Source organism: Charadrius vociferus, unplaced genomic scaffold (assembly GCF_000708025.1).
Source record: "Charadrius vociferus isolate BGI_N301 unplaced genomic scaffold, ASM70802v2 scaffold111, whole genome shotgun sequence".
Classification (NCBI taxonomy): Eukaryota; Metazoa; Chordata; class Aves; order Charadriiformes; family Charadriidae; genus Charadrius; species Charadrius vociferus.
The window spans coordinates 3345444-3361582 of NW_009647046.1; the positions used below are offsets into that span (position 1 = coordinate 3345444).

The 16139-nt window shown below is 46.1% G+C and overlaps 1 protein-coding gene across 4 annotated transcripts in view; it reads left to right on the forward strand.

The window, feature by feature from the left end:
• AMBRA1 (autophagy/beclin-1 regulator 1) overlaps positions 1-15882 on the forward strand; it is a 124789-nt gene extending 108907 nt beyond the window's left edge. For all 4 annotated transcript variants that reach the window (XM_009895664.1, XM_009895665.1, XM_009895666.1 and 1 more), the window contains 3 exons: positions 4143-4235; positions 5877-6070; positions 14451-15882. In XM_009895664.1, coding sequence (XP_009893966.1) covers positions 4143-4235; positions 5877-6070; positions 14451-14941 — 778 coding nt within the window. In that variant the 3' untranslated portion in view covers positions 14942-15882. The remainder of the gene's footprint in view (positions 1-4142; positions 4236-5876; positions 6071-14450) is intronic.
• Positions 15883-16139: the final 257 nt, after the last annotated feature.

The window sequence follows — 16139 nt, forward strand, 5'->3', positions numbered from 1 at the left end:
AGTTGTGTGCTTTGTGAGGTTAGTTTTCAAATACTGGTTAAGCCAATGCAGTAAATCATATTTCAGCTTTCTTGTCACGTATGAATAATTTTGTCATTAATTCCTAGAGCTTGGTCCCAGTTTCTTCAGGGGGACACACCTGAGCTGTGTAGGTAATACCTCCATGCAGAGGCTGTGCTGGCTAAGTCGCTGGCTCTTGGTACTTAACAGGCTCCAGTCTGAATCCTTATTTGACTTTCAGCAAAGCATGCAAATCTGTGCCCTTCGTCCTCTCCAAGCTTGTTAATAATGTGAGCTGGACACAGGCGTGAAGGAAAAGTCCATCTCGGAACAGATCCCTGCTGGGAAAGCCAGGCTGTGAGCAGCTCTGCATTTAACAAAGCTAATGGAAATTTCCAGGGAGGGCTTAGAGAGCTTAGTGACAGCCATAAAAAGGAAGAAAATAAGAACTTGACTAAGTGGACTTCACTGTCCATGACTGACGCACTGTGGAGAATTGCAATTTTTCACCCTGAAGCCCTGGGCAAGAAATGTCCTCCTTGCTGCATCTACATCCAAGTGGCAACATGCTCCATGCTACACAGAGCTGCTACCTTACGCCTTGGAAAATGTAAAGTGCTTCCAGCATTTCCATGTCTAGAGTTTGATGGAGCAAAAGTTAAATGCTTACATTACCTGAAAAATATTCATTTCTCCAGTGGAAGCTCTGCTTCTGTGAAATGAATAGTCAGGCCTTGATTTGCAAATCTCCTGGGAAACGTGCTGTGAAAGGCTTGCTAATTTACAAAATTCAAGCAATATTTTGCAATGAGCATTAAAAAACCTTTAGGCTTTCTGAAAAGGGAGATTGCACTGTTTTAAATAGGTGTGCTTAAACCAGTGCAAATCTTTAACTTAATTGAAAATCTGATTTAAACCAAGGTAATGGTGGTTGTCACACAGATCTTGTTGTGTACTTCAGTTGGTTTAAGGTGTGATTATGTGATCAAGTTTCTAATGCAGGCATGGTCTTAAAACTGGCACTAAACCCATACAATAGCAGCATTTCTTTAATGAAATCTTTGCTTATTAAGACAGGAAGTTACAAGCTTAGTATAAAAGATAGTGCCCAACCAGCTTCCTTTGTTAAGTTCAGACATTTGTTTTCACCGCTGTACCTTGATGCAGTCTGAAACATCTCTTCCGGACCCTCAAACAATCATCCAAAAACTGGAAGACGTAATGGGGAGCAAGCTGGATATTGGTCTTAAGGCCGTGGAGAGGCAGATGAGATGCAGGTCAGAGAGATGCAGATGGATACAAAAGAGAACAAAGGTTGTGCTGAGGGTTTTATTGCTTCAGGCCTTTTGCAAGAGGTGGGGAGACTAAGATGGTTAGTTGACCGTGGTGGGGGAAGAGTCTGCTGAAAGGTAGCTGTGAGGATGCTCATTGCTGCAGTAGGGAGTGCCAGGTGTTTATTCTGAGCCACTTTTCTGGCGTTGCAGGGAGACACGCGCAGTCCAGACTAAAAAGGCGGGTTAAAGTGGTGCTGAGGATGTTGAAGTCCCATCGTGGCCAAGTCTAGTGACCTTGGCTTAAGCCCATTCATCAGTGTTCTCAGAGTGAGCAACGGGAGTAGTGGTGACAGCTGTTACAGGTCCTCCTCCTGGGAAAGGCGAGCCAAGCCCTCGATTCTCCGTCAGTAAATGAGTAGCTAATAGGACCCTGGCAGTGAAACTCAGTTGATAAACGGCAGTATTTAAAACCGATGTGCAAAGTCATGTATTAAATGGAATGGCTATTGATTTCACCGCCCAGGGAAAGGTGCAAATTGACAGAGTGGAGTTAGAACGGACTTCCCTGTCCAGCAACCTGAGTGTACTCTAGTGAGCTCCTGCAGAATGGGCAGGAGCAGGGATGGGAGTTTTTAACCTGGTGTACTGTGCGTCAGCCTGGTGCCATCATGCTTTTGTATTAGTGAGATGAATCAGACACGTGTGTGCGCAGGAACTGAACTTTTTGTGTAGTACAAGAACACTGTTTGGGGGAAGAGGGGAAACAGTGTTGCCAACTCACATTTTGGCCTAGGGAAAGCTTTGCGTTCTTCTGGTTTCTAGAGCTGGGAACTGGCGAAGGTGATTAGGGCACACAGCAACTTGGCGAGGAATACCAGTCGTGTAGGTGGCTGTGGGGACCACACCTGTACTTTGGAAAGCATGAAGGAGTGTGGAAGGAGGGGGAAAAGAGCATGGGTCAGTTTAGCTCTGTTGGATAATAGCTGCAGATACCAAGCAAACTAGGCTTTTTCTGGAAATTTTGCCTACCAGGTCAGAAAGTCTCCCTTGCCTAGGGAGTGTGCAGTTTTGCAGACAGCAAAGTGCAACAGCTAAGCCTCGGTATACTAGGCAGGGGATGGAGCAGCCAGAGGGACTGGCATGGCTTTAGTGACAGGTTACCATCTGTCAATAAACTCTGAAGCCTTTGTAAATCAGCATCTCCCTGGCAGCTGCTTTCATGGGGTATAATGCAGCACAGGGCTAGCTCAGCACAAAAAAAAAGTGATGACTAATTACTTCCTATAGACTCCATGCGTGTTTTTGTTGACCTAATTTTCTCCAGCTTTTGCCCTTGGTCCCAAGCTGGGGTGCTGTCACCCGAACAGCCTAGCCCAAAGCCTCCAGCACACACAGCTCTCCCATTGCAGCACGTCTGACCTGCAGCGTCCTCTAAGCTGGGTGTTCTTGCCAGTTCTGCTGAGGCATCTTATTACAGGGACAACAGCTTTTATATATACATAAAACACCATGTTTGTGCCTGAGCCATAACCAGCTACCAACTACTTGCCCTGAGTCCTTCCTTCAGATTGTGGGACTACCCTTAGTTCACGCTGTGAGACTGCCTGCAGTGGGATGCAAGTCCAGCTCTTCAGATGCAATTCCCTTTTGTCTGGACAGGAACTTTTTCTTTTTCTTTTTTTTTTTCTTTTTTCTTAACTCACCTTGTGACCACTGTGCAGCACTGTTAACTGTCCACCTAACACTATCAGGGGCAAATCTGCAGTCCAGCAGCCATGTGGCAGTACACAGCACCATTTCAAAACTCCCAGACCAGCTCACAGGTTGCTGGTGTGTCACCATGGCATGGCAGAACACTGTGCAGAAAGTCTCTTCCGTGGCAATGCAGCCCATAGTGCTTCTGCAGGTGGGATACAGTGGGTGGGAGATCCCCATGCTGCCTTGGACTGCACAGTGTGTGCCAGTCCTCTGACATTTCTGCGTGGCACAGAGTAAGCTGGATTCACTCTTACCCTCTTCTAGTCTAACAGCTTTTGGACCTTAGAAATAGCAGGAGATGCACTTACAGAGTTACAGTGGTTTAGTTTCTGTGATTGCCCGTAGTCTTCAGTAGTAATGTAATGATTAGCAATACATTGTTAACCTTGCCTGTTCCTGTGACGTGATTACCCAGCCCTGGTTTCATGTATCTTTTTGGGAAATGCACTGTGAAACGTTGCCAGAGCATTGGCTGTTCTGTTGAATTTTGCAGCTAATGCTTTTAAGTTTAAGTTTTGGACTTTTTGGACACACAGGTAGTTGATCCAGTACAAACTCTTTTGTGGAAAGTTACTAAAATATCCTCTACATCTGCCCGTGCTCCACAGTGACTGTCAGAGAGAGGGCTGTATAGAGATTTATTTGTAGGCAGAATGAGAACCATTTGTGAAGAAACTAAATGTCAGATAAGAGCAGTGTTACACTCAGCATTACCTAGTGCAGGAAATGCTGGCAGGCACCACAAAGAGAATTGGCCTTCCCATTCCAATTCTTTGTTTAGTCACTTGGAGTTAGGGTAACCTGATTTTATACACACAGTTGTATGTCTTCATTTCCTGAAATTCTCTCTGCTCCTGTTGCTGTGCCTCAGTGCTAATATTGAATTGAAATGAATGGAATATTCCAGAGCAACCTGGATAATACAGCACTCTGTGTTTGCAAGGCTGTTTATGGTGATAAGCCCTTTTAACAAAAACATGAACTGAGCTAGATCTGCAGTTTCTGTAGGGCAGGAATCGAGACTGTCCTTCGTGTTGTGGGGACGTAATGTGCGCTGGCCAGAATAGTGTGCTGCCATACTAATATTTTTTCCTTCTTTGGTGTTTCAAGGGCCTTAAACTCTGGAGTTGAGTACCACTGGGACCAGCTGAATGAGAACGTCTTCGCTGTGCATTCCAGCAGCAGGAGCACTGAACGGCCCGGGTGAGTCTCCTGGGTATGGGTTAGAGAGACGTGACCCTTTCTGCTGCTTTTGTTACATCTGACAGTACCTCTTCTTCTTCTTCTTTGATCTCTGAGTACTGGCAGCTTTAATTACGCAATTTTTTCCACCTCTGACACTGCCTAGTTGGGCCACCTGGTCTGATTCCAGGAAGTGACATTCAGTGCCCAAAAGTGCTGCCAGGGATTGTAAAGTACATGTGTCATCCATGGCCTCGGTAACATCCTTGAGCAAGCTGCAGGAGGAACATGTGGGGCTTGATGCATCAAAAACACCATGCAAAGTAAATGGCCTTTGGAGCATAACTGAAGAACGGGGGATTTCGCGGAGATGGGTGCAAATCCACTGGGCGGTCCTGGTGACTGATTTTCATCCCTTTGGTTTCTAGTCATGGGACAATTGTTTCTCAGCAATAAACTCTAAAAATAAAGCTAAATCCCTTGACAGCCCTATTGGCTGCCTCATCCAGTCTGTCTGGTGATGCACACATTAGTTATTCTAAACACGAGGGTGATGCTGCAGTCCCTTGCTGCTTGTCCTAGTGAAGAGTGCTTCTCCTTAAGCCAGCTGTTCTCAGCAAGAGGGTGGCAGTCTTGTTTCTGAACTGTGAGCTCCAGGATCCCAAGGAAGTTATGAGCTGGTGTACAGGGCAATCAATGTTTGTGCTGTCTACAGCCTTGGACTGATAGAGACTGAAAAATAAGTGATAGAGATTCTTTACTCTGCCATATGAGTGGATATTGCCACCACTCACGTTTTTTGACAGCACATATCAGTCTTGCATGATGGGCTTTGAAGCAGCTTGAAGGCAGAAATACTGCTCAAGAATCAACTAGCTCAAAGAGAGAGCAAGAAAAGTGTGGCAGGTTTCAAAACCATATGAAAAAAAGGTTGTGAATGAAGCAATCTTTCCTAGAATCTTTTTACCATTCACAGCACTTACAGCCAGAGGTCAGTTTTGGACAGAGCATCCAAGCATTGTCAAGATTCAGCTCTTGTAGTGTCGTACACTTCAACTGTTCAATTCTGAGAAGAAGCTAATGAGCCTTGAGGCGGTTCCTGTTGTTTGCTCTTGAGAACAGAGAATTTCTCTTGTCCAACTGGAACGGGCAGAAATGCCTGCTGGAGTGCATTCATGTGTGATGCTGACAAACTAGGAGGTCCAGAGGAGGGAAGGGATACAGGCTGTATCCTTGGGAGTTAAAACCACCCTGCTGACGTGCAGAGGGAGGTTGTGTGTGTGCTTGTGGTCCTGCGCTGCATGTCGTGTTGCCTACTCCTCAGTTCAGTGACCCCGAGACAGAGTTGGTCTGCAGGTTTAGTGATGCTGCAGGGATATCTATCTGGGCCGGTCAGACACACTGCTTCTGTGGAAGGGTGAGTGGACTGTAAGACTCTGTTGGCTTAAAACTCAAGAGACCAGCCAGCTGAGGCTGGAGAGGGGCGTCTGTTTGTGTGTGCAAATAAGTGCAGGTCACAACTCCCTCCAGCCCCATCTGCACAGTGTCTAGCAGATGCCTGGTTGGAGGGGAGGCAAGGAGAGGCTCAACTGGATGCTTCAGTCTTGCTGGGGCACGCTGCCTCCAATGCTCCCGGTCTTATTTGTTTTTTTCTCTTTTCAGAACCAGCAGAGCCACATGGAGGACAGACAGGGACATGGGCCTGATGAATGCCATAGGCCTGCAACCCCGAAACCCCCCCACCTCTGTGACTTCGCAGGGTACCCAGACCTTGGCGCCTCAGCTGCAGAAGTCGGAGACTCAGACAGAGAGGGAGGTACAGGAGCAGGAATCCGCCTCTGCAGGGACTGGGGAAGGTAAAAGCCCAAGCAATGATTAATCTGACAAAGCTTACCTGGTGAGTGAGGAGTGTCCACATAGGTTCTACATCCTATCAGTGCATTTGGACACTCCTGTTGTCTCTTCAGCAAAGATTTCTCCAGCCTAATTTGCCTGTAGCCAGGCCAAGATGGTCAGGAGAGCGAATCTCTGTGCATATGAATACAGAAGTTGTCTTTTTCACGTGCTTTTAGAGGGCAAAATGGACTCTTCTCCAGATCATTGTGTCTTTGTAGAATCAGCTGTACTGGCATCACTCCTCACGAATCTCCTGAACTCTAACCATCAGTAAGGCTATAAACTGCTAAGAATTATCCTTTCTGCCTCTGTGTTAGAGCTTAGCTTATCCTTCAACCTCTGCATCTAAAACCTGTGCAGGCTTCACAAGCTCAGCATCTGGATGCGAGATAAAATACTCTAAATCACTTGTATGAGTATGAGTATTCTGTTTAGTCTGATCGATGAAGGCTGTGATGAGTGTCCAGCTCAGCTATCCAAAAATGTCTCTAGTGTTTCCCAGTCCAGGAAAACTTGCCAGCATATAAAGAGCTAGAAGCAGATGATGTACAATTCCTTAACGATGATAGAATCACTGATCTTTTGAAAGCATGGTGATTTTCTCAGTGCTGCTTGTCTCTATACTGTAACATTGTGCTTGAATCCAACTCTGAAGACTTGTCTAGGAAGGAGTTGGGCAGTATATACATAGGAAAGACAGATAAAATCAAGGAGTGTTGGTTCATGATGAACCCACTTGGCTTTGGGAAGCAGCCCATGACATGTCTGTTTTGCCTGTATGCTTACTTGTGCTTTGTCACTCTGAAAGATGCTTTTTGGCATGTGACTCTTCCACAGGTTCTGTTGTGCACCATCCAGCATGTGTGTTAAAGCTTTGTGTTTCTCTGATCTCGGCTCTTCTGGTCAGTTAAGTGGCAAATTCCTGACCTGTTGGGGTATCCCATCTGTTTATCTCAGCAGAGCTGGGATGAACCTCGCTGGAAGGTTAGTACAGTTGAGGGCATGTGAATAAGGCTGGAACATAGGATGTCTGGACAAATGCTGAACTTGTGGGAACTGTTTTTTCCATTAAATGTGGTATGCAGACTGAGAACAGCGTGCAGGGTGGGATCTTCTTGTATCAAGGCCATGATGGCTGATGCTACAGGCTCGGGGGTCTTTCTCTGCTCTGTTAAACCAGTTCTCCAGTGCTTCTCTCTGCTGCTGTTCTGCAATCGTCTGAGAGATTCATTATCTTGTTCTAATTAATGTTTCGATCTAGATCATGGTTTTAAACTAATGAAATGGGGAAGGGTTGTCCTTTACCAGTGCTTTGGGCAGGGTATCTCTACAAAGGAGCAAAACATGTAGAATTTAGAAGAAAAGGAGTGTAGATAACAAGCCTAGGACAGAGACTTCTCTTTGTCTCCCTTTCTTGCTTGGAAGAAGATTGGTGGGTTCCACATCTGGTACGATTTCTGGCTCAGGCACTGACTTATCGCATATCTCCTTGCAAGTGCCCTCACCTACAAAATGGGCTGGCACACTCCTGTCTACTATATAAGGATCTTCAGAACAAAGGAGTTATTCTGGTATGGACATAGGCACTGGATATGAGCCAAGTGATCTTACCCAGTAGCTGATCAGTTCTCATGCTACTTGCATCCTCAGTGGAAATTCCTGTGCAGAAGTTCCAGAGCAGCTCAAAGCAAGGAGCTGTCAAGAGATTAGCTATCAGGAGTATGTAGGATCCAAAAAATCTTTGTAATTCATGACAGAGGAAGAGTACGAGGACGTATCATGAAGCAGAGAGACAAATTTTTGGCTGCTGTTACCAACACCTTAGTTGGGGACATGAGGCATTAGTGATCTGGTTCATCCGGGAGTGTTTGTGCTTCACGTTATACTTGAGCCCCATTGCACTGCTTGTGGCATTCAGGGTGTTCAGGCAGGCTAGGTTAGATGTTTCATGGCTTTTCTCATGGTTAATTTGCTCACTGTACCTACCATAACTCTTTGCCTGTTGAAAAGGAAACAGTGTTCCCTGACAGCAGGATCTAGATGTCAGGGATGCGAAGGGGAGGGGGGGGAAATGTGCTACCACTAACTTGGTGTGTGACCTAGGGCAAATTATTAATCATCTACCAAATGGGAATAAATCTTCCCATAGTACAGTACACCAGAGGCTGTGGAGATTAATTAGTGTTTTGTATGGGGCTTTGAAGATGTAAATCACTACGTAAAGGCTTAGTAGTATTATCAGCAGCAAAATGGATAAATCAGATGTGATTCTGAGTAATGTAAAGGAAAGTGTTTTAGTTATTACCTCATCATTAGAGGGGAAAAAAACAAAACCAAATCCAAAAAACACCCTGGAATGTTTCGGGGGGGAGGAGAAGTAAAAGGAAGGCTAGTGCTACCCCCAAGAGTGGGTTTCTGTCCTATGTCCTTGCCATTGTGGGGAATTCTGGCTCAGGGCATTTCTTGCAGATATGTGCTTACTGTACAAAAAAAAAAAAAAGTATGCAGAATTGCATCAGAAATCTAATTAAGCTCTGTGCGGGTATAAATAGTTTCCTTTTCTCATGCAAAGCTCTGCGGGGACTTTGCTGTTCTGATTATCTTTCTACCTCCTTTGGAGGAATGAGTATATGATGACTTTATTAGAAGTGAATCCCTCTAATGTCTGTATCTTTTTGTTTTGCAGTAGTTGATAGCTGCCTTGTGAACTCTGCTCCCAAGCCACACATAAACCACAGGAACTTAGAGTTGAGAGAAAGCTAGGAGAGGTACCAAGAAATGCCTCAAACAGTGTTTCAGCTGTCTCCTCCTTTCTTTTAAGCTGACAGACCTAGTGGCAATTGTGATGGAGTTGTAACTTTGAGGCACTCTTAATTAGAAACAGTCTTCTGGGACTTACACTGCTCTTTCACTTGCAAATGGACAGGCATGATGGGGGAGGGACCTGTATTCAACTGGCAAATTAAATGTCACTTAAAACCCAACAAAAATTCCTGATAAGATTTAATGGCCGAAAGCTTTAACCTTTAGCAATTGTAATTCTCAGCCCAGACTGGGTCAGACTGTGGCTCCCACTGTTCAGGCTGCTGGATCTGTGGAGTAGGGTGCAAGTGGCAGTAACCATCAAGGGACAGTGCTACAGGCAGAGGGAAAGGGACCTTTCAGGACACTTGTTTGATTGTGCGCCCATGCTGTCCCCTGGCTATTGACAGTATATCAACGCATCTTTCAGGTAATCTGGTTGTTTAAAGAGAAAAAAATAACCCACACTCAAAAAAAAACCAAACCAAAAAAACCCACACGTTGATGGAAATAACTGAAAGACAATTGTAATCTCAATTCCTATCATCTGTCTTGCCTTTGGGGCTTAAAATTCAGATAACTAGCTCAGTGCTCATTGTGCAAGTAGGCACATGCATCTTTGGGGGGACAACATATTGACTGCTGTCATGCCGTATACAGTTTTTAACCTATTTGGTTGAAGTGTTTACCACCAGATTTCCGTCCTGTCCAACTGCTTTCAAAGGTTGCAGCAGACACTTTTGAGAAGAAAAAGGGTTGTAAAATGAAGGTGTGGGTTTGTGGGATTCAGTCTTTTCAAACTTTAGTAGTGAAAAGACAGCACGTGCAAGTGAAACTTCCCTGGTGTAAGCAAAGCATCCTGAGGATGCCTGAGGAGCACTTAGAAGCAGAGTCAGTGTGCCTGCATGTGATGCAATTTATTTAATCTGAGACATTAGGAACAAGTGTTGAGGGGCTGCATGGGCAGGAATACTCTGTCTCCAGCTGAGCCTCATGAATGCTAAAAGGAAACATGTTGTTTTACATTAGCTGAATGCATTCTTGCAATGCTGTTGTCAGATACGATGTGACCTTTGTGCGATTAGTGTGGAAATGGGAACCAGGACACCAGGGATCGGCTTCCAGTTATGCCTCTCATTCTCCAAGTAGAAACGTGGGTAGATCCCTTAGCCTTTCATCTGCCCGTCCATCTGTACAATGTGTGTCATATGTCCTATAGAACTGCAAATTTCAGTTCCTCTTTAAAGCCCTCTAAAAAGCACTACCTAAAAAATAGAATCAGTTTCTAGAAGCATGTGCTACGCAAGCCTTTACAGTGTGAGCTACTCCAAGAATCTGGCTCTCTTGGGATTGAATTATGGGGGCTACTTTTAAACTCTCATTACAGAACTAAGTTTCACTCATACAAATCACCAAGGTGAGATACTGCAAAGAAATTTGTTATGAGTCAAAGCAGTCGTGTCTTTTCTGAGTTCTGTGTAGTTGTTTGGATTAGCTACCTCAGAAAGGAAGTGCGAATATGCTTCTAAGCTTGGTTGGGGAGAAGAGTAACTGGTAGTATTTCTTCTGGCACTAAGGGAGATGTGATTATTCATAGCTGGTTATGCTGTGCTGTGACCCTCCCTTTTCCATTCTTAATGCAAGGAGTGAATTCATTTTGAAATGCTGATATTTTTGTCTTTGAGCATCTGAAATAGTGGGTCAGCTCACACCTCAGAGCTATTATTCCATGTTCTCTGAAGACTCTGCAGTGCTTGCTCTTAGTTCTAATTTTGAAGCTTTGTTTTCAAGCATGGCTACTGGTTTTAGAAAGAGGAAAGCTGAAAATAGGAAAAAATACAAGAGGAATATCAGTATATGGCACAGCCACAGAGGAGCCTGATCTCATCCTTGCTTCCGTGGGCTTTGCTCTTTATCGGATGTATGCCATCCATGCCCAGAGATAAGTTGTAGTCCCCGTAAGTTCTTCAGAGACCACTTCATTTAAGAGTGGAAGTGCTTCTGCCTTATGGCTAGCTCCACTGAAAGTTTGCCAGATGTTTTGCCTTTGTAATCTTCTCTGTCAAACTCTTGTCTCGCTGGAGTAGTGTGGCAGAGGGCTTCTAGAGACAGATGCATCAGCTAGGGAATATTTTGTTAAATGTTGGAGGCAGTCAGCTAGATTGGCAGAAATCCCTTGGTCTTCAGGATAATTACTCTCAAGAGTAATGTTTTGTGTCTGTTTGTGGGATAGATGGGGTTTTGGACCTCTGGAAAGGTCACTTCAGTTAGAGTAGAAAAGGTTTGTAGGAACACAGCACTGTGGACACAACACTAATACTTAATTGTATTGTGGAAGAGAACTGTGGGTGATGCTTTTCTGTCCTGTCAGGCACAGAACTTGTGTCCCTGTCCAGAAAAAGATGGACACTGTGTCTCAAGATTGCTTCCTGCTCAGTGATGGATTCTGATACAAGGACAGCCTACGTGGAGGAAGAATTGGCAGGTGTTATGCTTACACTGGTATTTCACATACTGTATCTGGAGCTGTTAGCTCAGTTTTCTAGATTTTGTCTGTAGTGCTCTATGAGGTTTTTCTATTTTTCTGACCCTAGAAGGTAGGTTTAGAAGAATGAGAGCTTAAGATACAGGATTTTTCAGAGCCTGGGAGATCAGAATGTAGTTCCGAGTATGAAATGACAGAAGAGAAATTGGTGTTGTCCGTGTGGAGAATTAGATGTCCTGTCACTTGGCCTACTCCTGCACAAGCTCATTTTCATGCTCTGGATACGCCTTACACCCTTTGAAGTCTGAAAAAAGTGTCACGAGTATGGGATTTCTCTGTCCTGTGTTTGTTCACTTGGTGGCACAGAAAATGGGGTTTAGCCACTGCAGCAAGTTGAAACTTGTAGCAATCTGAGGTGTGGGGTTTACAGCATTGCTGTTGGCTCGGGTAAGTGGCTGTGTGCACACTCTGAACCTCCACCAAATGGAAGTTAGCTTATTTCACTTGCACGGAGTACTAATGTAGTCTGCATTGGCAGCCTGGTGAAAGAACGTGTGTGGGAGTCACCAGGCAGTAGAAACGGGCTGTATGCGAATCTGTGCTGTAGCTCAGCTCAAGGCAAATCGCGCAGGAAGCTTTGCTCTGAACCAGTCAGCCGAAGTCATTGTCAAAACCGGAGGGGGAAAGAGGGGAGGACAACCCCCAAAGCAGAGGTGCTTGTTGGCTGCTTGAATGGTGAGGCTCACTTCTGGCCCTCGATGGGCTGTCTTTCTGGAATTTCCAACGCTGCTGTATCTCTGTGCTCGTAATCTGAAGGCTCATGACTTGCTGATTTCTGCTGTGGTATCGGCACTTGCCTGTTTTCGGAGCAAACAGCTGCCTCAACTGGAAATTCAGCTGTGGCACATGGAATTGAGGGGCAGGGAAGAGCAGGGGGTGCTGTGGTGTGCGCTGCCTGCATGGACTCCTCTGGTGAAGTACGTTTGTTATGCTGAGGAGCACTGGCTGGGGATCCTTGCTGAGTTGCTGTTCCAGTGCTCCTGTATTTGGCTAGTTTATTGTAAGTGATCTGTCAAGAGCACAGTACCTGCTGTTTCAGGACTTGTGTGGGGAGGGCTGGCTGGTGTGTTTCTAAGCCAAGTTGTGCATCTTGGCTTTCTCAAGCTTCTTCTCTGGCCTGGCCAGATGGTTGGTAACAAACTGCTTATGATTATGCCCTCAGAAGGAAGCAATGACTGGATCCAAACCCATGCTTCTCAAACCTTCCATTTACTTCTGCTCATAATTAATGCTTCAATATTCCCTGGAATGCATGTTTTTCAACTGAAGTTTCCACTCTAATAGCTGCTTCTGTCTGTTCTCAGTTCTCATGCTGGTCAGCCAGGTTCCTACTCTGTGTATCAGCCGCATCCTAGTTCGTGCATCAGCCGCGTCCTGAACAGGATTTCCCTGCTACAGTTGTGGGTCAGGCTCTGCCCAGAGGGTATTCCTGCTCACTCCTCTAGGCTCTGCTCCAGATTCTTGTGTGGTTACTGGTGTCTCTGGGGTCTCACTGGTGCTCTAACCAAGGAGCTTTGTAATTGCTCTATGTATAGTGGATGCAGCAGGCTTACTACATTCGTAGCAGAAAGGGACTTACTCTACTTGTGAGAATTAAATTTGCCCTTAATGTCCATAGTAATTCTACAGCAGGGCAGTATGTCAGCAGACTTGCTTGAAGATGAAATTAGCTGTACCCTGTGGTGGAGGAAGTTGGTGGTGTTTGATGCAAGTACCAGTGAGCCCGTGAGGAAAGGGAATAAGCTGTCACTGACTGACTGCATAACACGTTAACAGCTTTAACTGTCTTGCTTTTGTTAAAAAGAACCTCTACAGTGGCATGATGTAGACTGTGCTGAATACCCCAGATCCCGTGTTGGATACATGATCTCCACCCCACAGCCCCAAGCAGTTTTGACTTCCTAGTCAGTGTGGCATTTTGATTTTTATTGTGTTTTAACTCCTGCCTACATCTAGCCTTGTTGACATTCGTGTTCATTTCCTTGGTGCCAGGCGAGCTTATGGCTTTCTTCTCTCCTCTAATCAGCACTGCGATAGCTTCATGGAGCTGGGAGTGAGATTTATCTCTTTAATAAGAATCGTCAGGATCCCTGTGTGGAATGATTCTAGCAGTTTATGATTACAGATTGTTTTCCCCAAATGGTCTGGGTAAAGTTTGTAGCAAAAGGAGGATGCTGGGAAACAGAACCGGGCTGAACCTTCCTGCCATGGGGATTTAATCTTCTACATGTGCTGTTTTTCTGTGAGATTTTGTTCTTCAAAAGTAATCTTCAGCAACCAAGGCATCTGATGATGCCTCACAGCTCAGTACAGCCTGACTATAAAGGGAAGACTCGGAGATGGAGTAGACAAAGACTCTAGGTCTTAAGAGATGGTTTTGGCATTCCTCAAAAGATATCAGTCAAGGGGAGGAGGAGCCTACGGACTTGATCTTTCCTTGAGCGTAGGTGATGTGGAAGCACAGACCATGTTCTGTAGCTGCTGTCTGCTCTTGGCCAGCTGGCTATGTCTTCCCTGATACTGGGGAGACTGCCATCGTGTCATATGCCTGGGGTGTTCTCAAACAGGCAAAGTAGGAAAGGCCACAGGACTCTCTAACACCATGGTGAAACGTTTGGTTTATTGCAGTGCAAACCGAGGTTTTTCTTCCTCTCCCTCTGGGACTGGCTGGACTATCTCTGCAGCTGTGAGAAAACACACTGCCTCTTTGACTTCTCTTTTTTCCCCACCTGTATGGCTAGATAAGAGCTGCTTCACCAAGGCTTGGACATGCAAGTCTGTGAAGGATACCTGTGGGAGTGGCCAAGATTTTCTTGACAGAGTTCCATGCCTTTCACCAAAAGTTATGGAAATAAAATGTTGAGCTCCCCCGGGAACAAAAGCCATCTTCTGTCCCAGCACATGTGCAGTGTGTGATGCATCCACCCAGCATGCTTTCTCTTTGTGTTGTAGTTTGCCAAGTGCATCAAAGTTGCTTCTGCTTTCTCTTGCAGGTGAAGGTCCAGAATATGGGGCCAGTGGGGAGGATGCCCTGAGTAGGATCCAAAGGCTGATGGCAGAAGGTGGCATGACTGCCGTGGTCCAGCGGGAGCAGAGCACCACCATGGCGTCCATGGGTGGCTTTGGCAACAACATCATTGTGAGCCACCGGATCCACCGCAGCTCTCAAACTGGTGCGGAGTCCACTGGAGTTGAGGGCACATCAGCACAGCAGTCCACCTCACAGCAGCTGGCAGCTGAGCTGGAGGGACGGATCCTTTCGGAGTCTATGCAGATGTCAGAGCATGGCCTGAGCCCGCGGACAGCCCCTGGCGGGAGTGAAGGACAAAGCGCTGGTGATCTGGACCTGCCAGAGCAGGCCCAGTCCTCCATGGACACTGAGGGACCAATTGAATACAGTGACCTAACTAATAATAACCATCTTCCTGACAGTACCAACTTCTATAGTAATGACAGCACCAGTGGGGAGTCGCGGAACAGGTAGAGTTTGAGTTGTGTGTTGGTGCTACCCTTGTACTGCTCAGCAGAGACCTGTACCTCACAGCTGGCCAGGAGCTGGAAGAGTAGGGACGTGTGGCTCTGACAGGATGCAGGTGGTTCAGAGGGCTTCTCTATCCTGGGTGAGTGGGAAGGGATAAGGACTGCAAGGGAAGCCATGGGGAAGAAAGCATACTTAAGTTCCAACATTCCCACTGCTGAAAAGTTAACGGGAATATGAACCATACTGGCTGCACATCATGCAGATTTTGAAGCCCCATGCAGTCCCCTGAGCTCATCCCTAACCCTGCAATTCGGTCAGTGTCATCCTTTATAAAGTTTCTTTCCTTTCCTCTTTCCTGCCCTTTTATGCCCAGGGGCTGACCAGTAGAGTGAAGAAAGGGAAGGGGGCCTGCAGCATCCTTCTGGAGACAGGCAGTCCTACCGGGCAAACCTGGGCGTGATGCTCCAGCTCCATTACTGGAGTGGAGGAGTCTTCCAGGCCACAGTCCCGCTCCGTGGCACAGCACTGCTCCCCCCTCGGAACGTGGTGTTCTGAGACCCGTCCTGCCTGCATTGTGGTCTTTTCTGGGAAGAACTGGGCTTTGTCAAAACCTGCGTGGCTCAGGATCTGCCCACAGGTGGGGGATCTTTCCTTTTTAGAGAGTTAGTGTAATACTTGGCAGGAACCTAAGCAGAGCTGCTGTGTAGATGGGTAGAGGGACAGGGGCTACTGCTCTCTAGTCAGGATGCAGTTCACGCAAGGACGTTCTAAGCTGTGCCAATATTAACATGAATGAGCCATCCCAGTGGTTTTATGGTGCCAGGACTGAGCTACACCTCCTTGGCAGGGGGCAGGAAATGTCTTTCAGCTCCAGGCCAGGGTGTGAGGTATGAGTCTGTGATGTAAGGTGTTGCATGTGAAATCTTGACCTTGTACATGTAGTTTCTAGTGGAGAAATCAAGGCTCTGATATTTTGTTTTTAGTCTCAAATGTGATTTTCCTTTTCGTTTGTAACTCTCCATCCCTAGCAGGCTTGTGGAGGAAGGACGGGGAGAGCGTGAGTGCTAACGAGGGAAACACCAAAGATCAATGTCATTAAAATATGACAAACCCTTGCTTGACCTACTGTCTTTCTTTGTGTGCTGGTTGTCTCTGTGTTCGGCCTTGGGGTAGGTACATCCGGCTCAGAAGCTCCAGGTAG